The 5,162-nt window shown below is 46.5% G+C and overlaps 1 protein-coding gene across 1 annotated transcript; it reads right to left on the bottom strand.

The window, feature by feature from the left end:
• Nucleotides 1-794: 794 nt before the first annotated feature.
• LOC145820317 (uncharacterized) lies at nucleotides 795-4,899 on the bottom strand. The gene is made up of 2 exons (XM_082915532.1): nucleotides 1,534-4,899; nucleotides 795-1,446 (listed from the first exon to the last, which is right to left on the bottom strand). Exons 1-2 carry the CDS (start codon nucleotides 3,511-3,513, stop codon nucleotides 847-849), a joined length of 2,580 nt encoding a protein of 859 aa, XP_082771658.1. The 5' UTR covers nucleotides 3,514-4,899; the 3' UTR covers nucleotides 795-846.
• Between the last annotated feature and the right edge of the window lie 263 nt (nucleotides 4,900-5,162).

Here is a 5,162-nt window from a genome sequence, read left to right as displayed (position 1 = left end):
CGAAGAGTTGCCTTTATCTCATCTATAGAGGTGCGATAAGAAGCAAGCACAGACATAAGTTCTAGCTGATGACTGGCGTTCGAAGCTATATCCAGGCGCTTCCGAAGCCATGATAAGTCCACTTGGTGACGCTCCATGTCAGAGATCCCCTGATACGCCATCTCGACTACTTTCCCATTAAGGTCACACAACCGTTGCCTGTCCAAGCTATATAAGATAGTGGCAAAAGACTCGAGAAGAGCAGTCTGAATGAGTGGACACTGGCAAGCAAATGAAGCAAAGGTCTCTGGGTAACTTGAATGCACAAGCTGTAGAACTGAAGCAAACTCAGGAGCTACCCAATAATGCAGAAATGATACTTTGCCAGAAGCTGAAGGAGGAATTGGGGCCGGAAAGCTGCTAGTCTCAGGAATCTCCCCAATGTCTATCGGGTTAGATGAACCACCCGGAGGGGTAACTCCCGGCAGAGGTCCCGAGCCTGAGAATGCCGAACGATAAGGGAAAAGACCAAAAGCATCACTATCAATGTGGAAATCACTGAGATTCAAATCCAAAATATTCGAAGGCACTGGCGATGAAGAACCCCTGGCAGTCGTCTCAAAGGCAGGCGTTCCCCCTTGAGAAGGAGAACCGTGAGGAGTTACAAAGAGAGTCGGAGTAGAGTCCGGGGCAGGTGAAGACGGGACCCCGGTAGCAGCTAACACTGGAGCAAAGTCTGAGGCAGGTGAAGGCAGGACCCCGGTAGCAGCTAACACTGAAGAAAAGATAAGGAAGCCTTATTAGAGGTAGGGAACAGGAAAGTCATTTAAGTAAAGATTTCTCACAGATATAAGTAAATGACAAACTTCAGAAAGAAAGATTACCAGAGGGAGAATCAATATGCAAAGCAGGGGCAACTGAAGGACTCCTAGCATCAACAAAGTCACTTGGTCGTGTAGAGACCACCTGATCGATCTCAATGTCTGATGAAGCCTGAACAGTAGCAGTCATCCCTGAAGAAGGAAGGAGGGCCGGAGGATGAGAATCACCATAAGTGCCAGAGCGAGTCTCAGAGATCTCTAGCACATCCACCTCCACACCATTCCCAGAGGCGCACCTCATCTCTACATCGCTTCTAGAAGCATGGTCCGCGACATCAATTTCTGTGGCATCAGTCCCTCCAGCAATCTCAACATCAGAACGGTGAGCCCCAATAAACTCGTCACCAAGGTAGTGCTCCTCCTCAGCTACGGTAGGGCGATGACGACGCGTGCGTGGAATAAGGTCACAAAAATGATCGGAGGACTCAGCCTCATCATCATCGTCATCTATAACTGCTATACGAGGGGTGCACATCTTCACAAGTCTTGCAGACAAAGGGAGGGTGTCGTCCAAGTCTGAGTCCGGCCTGGGGGAGGCAGCATGGCCAGGAGCCACGGTACCGAGAACGTCAACAACCGCAGGATCCTACACAACATGGGCAAATAAAAGTTTTCATTTTAGAAGGTATAGTCGCAAGAAGGAAAGTAGCTTCAAATCAAGAATTTCGGGTACCTCATGAAGCCTTTTGGAAAGGCGAGGAGCGGAAGGACTGGCATCAGAAGTCCTCTTGTGAGCCATCTTCTTAAGGCGGGTCGTCCGAGGACCAGAGGCCTTATTCAAAGGGACTGGCTCTGGAGAAGTAATTGCCAAGCTAGAAGCAGATGCCCGAGCAGAAGGGTCAGTTGGAGCAGATGAAGTGAAGAAACCCTCGTACATGTGGTCAGATTTTCGGCTCTCGGGTAGCCGAAGAGAAGAATCCTTCTTATAAATCGGCGGAGGCAAACATACGGTCGGTCTGCTCTGGACAAATGCAATAAACGCATCGATATTCTTCTGCCAATACCGCCTGAAAGAGGGGGTGAAACCCCCTACTCGGCTCAAGCCTGGCATCGTCAAAGAGCCGGATATGGGAAGCATGGTGTGTACAAGCCGGCGACTGAAGCGCCCGTAGCTCTCTGAAAATGATAATAAATGAGGTGCTGGCCCCGGGGCACATTGATCAAACCCGAATTGACATGCTACACGGTCAGGCCTATAAACGGCACTATCAACGCCTTCCTCATGCCACACCGGTAATGAACTCGGACGGATCATAATCAGCATATCAACAAAGGGTGCAGGGATGTTCTTCGGCAAAGGAAAGGACACCGAGCGGGAGGAACCATGATAGATAAGCGGTGTGGCCACACCTACAGGTGGGCATACATACGGCCGTGCCACAAAGCGTCGGGGATCATCCACCAGAGTATTCAAGGATAAGGTGGAAATGATACGTGACCAACGTGTAATCAACGGCTGGCAAGACTTCGCTTTCTCAAATGTCCGAGACCCATCAGTATCGAGCACGGGGATGCCATCTTTATCCACTATCTCCCGAAGAACCTCCGCCTCGAATACAGTCGGAGCAGGGGCAAATTTTGGGAACCTCTCGAAGAAGAAACAAAGTAGGAACTGGCTGTGAATGAAGGAGACAGGCTCATATCGACCCACGGAGCGAACCATATCTCGATACAGTAGATCCAGCCGATAATAGAGATTCCCAAGAAATAGGGGAGCCAAAGGGATCCGATCTCCTCTAAAGAGCCTGACTGCCAAGGGGAAGACGAAAGGATTGAGGGAATCCGGAGGTGTGCTCGGAAGAATGAAGAATGAAAGGAAGCAAGCCAGAAATCCCAAGAAATAGAGCCTGGAGCCATACATCGGACCGGCTTCATACTCCCGAGAGTCAGGGTCAGCATCTCTGGCCAAGGGCTGAAGATCCTTGAAGAAGTGACGGATCCATGCAGTATAGGAGGCACGGTCCGTCCTTACTCGACTAGTCCTCCTCGCTGAACCATCAAAAACAGAACTCCACCGACCACAAGTTTGAAGATTTAGCTTCAGAGATTGGATCAAAGAATCATCTTCGGGGGGTGTCTGCTCAGGGTCGAAGGCATCAGGGCCGGTCACTTCCAGACGCAGCAACATGAACACATCCTCAAGGGTGGGCCCCATCTCGTGCTGGCCAAGTATAAAGGTGTGTGTCTCGGTGCTCCACCGAAGAGCCATGGCTTCCAGGCTAGCATTGTTGCGACGGATGGATAGAGATCTAGATATTTTCACCGGGATCAATAGCCGGGCCTCCTGAAGCCGTTGACAGAGGCTCTTGTCCGAGAGGACATCATCGACCCACTCTTGCCAACCGAAAGGAGGGTTTGAGAAGGCCTTGAACTGAGGATAACAGTATGGAAAGTCCCCCCGCTCAATCCGAAAGCGTAGCACCGAGGAAGGAGAAATGAGGGCCTCATGTCCAGAGCCAGTGTCCTCAGTGAGACATAATGGAGCCGCCTTCGGAGATAGAAGAGAAGTGGTGGAGGTAGCCGCCCGCCAGAAGGGGTCCTTCCGACCAAAATAAGGAGATTTCCTCCACTCAGATGCCGGAGGTACATCCCTCTCTTTCATGAGAGCCGGTTCTGATGACCCCGGGACTACGGGTTTCTTTCGAGAAGACATATGGCTGAAATAACAGGTATAAATAGTAAGGAATTGACCGTATTAAAATTCAGAATATTGGAATTAAAGCAACACATTCGAATGAAATTTCGGCATCAACTATTCGTTTCTCTGAGAGTCCATGAATTCAACAAATTCTACGAGGAATTTTTTTACACCAAGAGTCCAGGTTCAACCCAGGAAGTCATCAACAATTCTTTTTCTCGGGTGTTCCTCAAGCTCAACAAATTACAGTACCGATATGTGTATCAACAACATACAGATTTTCGGTTTTCATCATCGATAAGAGGTGCAATATCATAGGTCGTTTTGTGATGAAGTTCAATTGGGTCAATTTCTCAAAGTCACTATGTTCCATATTAGAGGTCCAATTTATACGATGCTCAAAATTTGGACAGAGTGAAGTTCAATAGCAAATTTCAGGCCCGAGATCCGAAGCATATTACATTGCTCATTAGTAGTAAGATTCAATGGATCATTATGCAAATTACAAAAATGTCCTTTCCAAAGTCCATATTCATAAGCCCAGGATTTTCTCTCTCCATGTCAAAAATGGAGCTCAAATACTAGTCAACAAGTTATATTCGGCCTTTCCTCGGTAATAAAGTTCAACAAATTATGTTCAAGCCAAGCACCTCAATAAGGTTTCAAGTGCTAGTGCATGTTTCCATATGGCCAAAATCACGGTGTTTGAGCTAAAAAAAATATCATTGGGATTGCCACAAAAATTGAGTCCATATTCAGATTCAGTTTTTTATTTATTTATTTTATTTTTATTTTCATCAGATTGCTTGAGCCCTCTACATTGCCACAAAAATATATTTATATATATTTAAATATATTTATATTCGGAAGAGGGGGTCGAATGTCATACTTACAAATTTGGGCAGTTAGAGAGGTGAAGTCCGAAGCCGATACTAGAAATTTAAGCTGAAATCAGAGAGGCTTTACAGACTGTAATCAACAAGACTGGGCTAGGCTTGGGCAAGACCACACACGTTGCGTTGAGAGGGCGAACGTGCGTGGTCGACGTCGGATAAGCTGAAGCCGGAAGCAGCGATGTGGAGCTAGGTTGGGCAAGACCACACACGTTGCGTTGAGAGGGCGAACGTGCGTGGTCGACGTCGGATAAGCTGAAGCCGAAAACAGCGATTGATTGTGCACAAGCCAAGGCTAACGTGGGTAATCCGATCTCTAAACAAAAAAATATATATATATGATAATCAATATATATATATATATATATATATTTGCCCAAAGCTTCTCAAGCAGCAAAGTAAAAAAAAAAAATTGAAGCATCAGAGATTGAGCATATGGTTGTTTGCCTGACTTGTGAACATGTATTATACATTAAGGAATTTGAGTCATAATCATCTCAATGGACCACTACCTTCAGAATTCGGGATTCTCAGAAGTATACAAATTATAGATATGTCATTCAACAACTTGGATCGCACGTCTACGGCAGTCGTGACGCTGAAACAGGACAGTGGCAATAATAAACAGTAGCAGCTCTGGTTTGTTCACGAAGAAAAATAGCTGTGTTGGTCTCATTCAAGAGGAGCCAAAGCTAAAAAATATATATATATATGTAATAATAATAATAAAAAAAAAACGTACTGAGGTTTCCCAAGAGTTTACCCACAGAT

The sequence above is a fragment of the Camellia sinensis genome, chromosome 2, assembly GCF_055761805.1.
Source record: "Camellia sinensis isolate YWXY chromosome 2, ASM5576180v1, whole genome shotgun sequence".
NCBI classification, from domain to species: domain Eukaryota; kingdom Viridiplantae; phylum Streptophyta; class Magnoliopsida; order Ericales; family Theaceae; genus Camellia; species Camellia sinensis.
The sequence above is the reverse complement of the archived record's forward strand: the minus strand, read 5'-3'. Positions and strand labels throughout refer to the sequence as shown.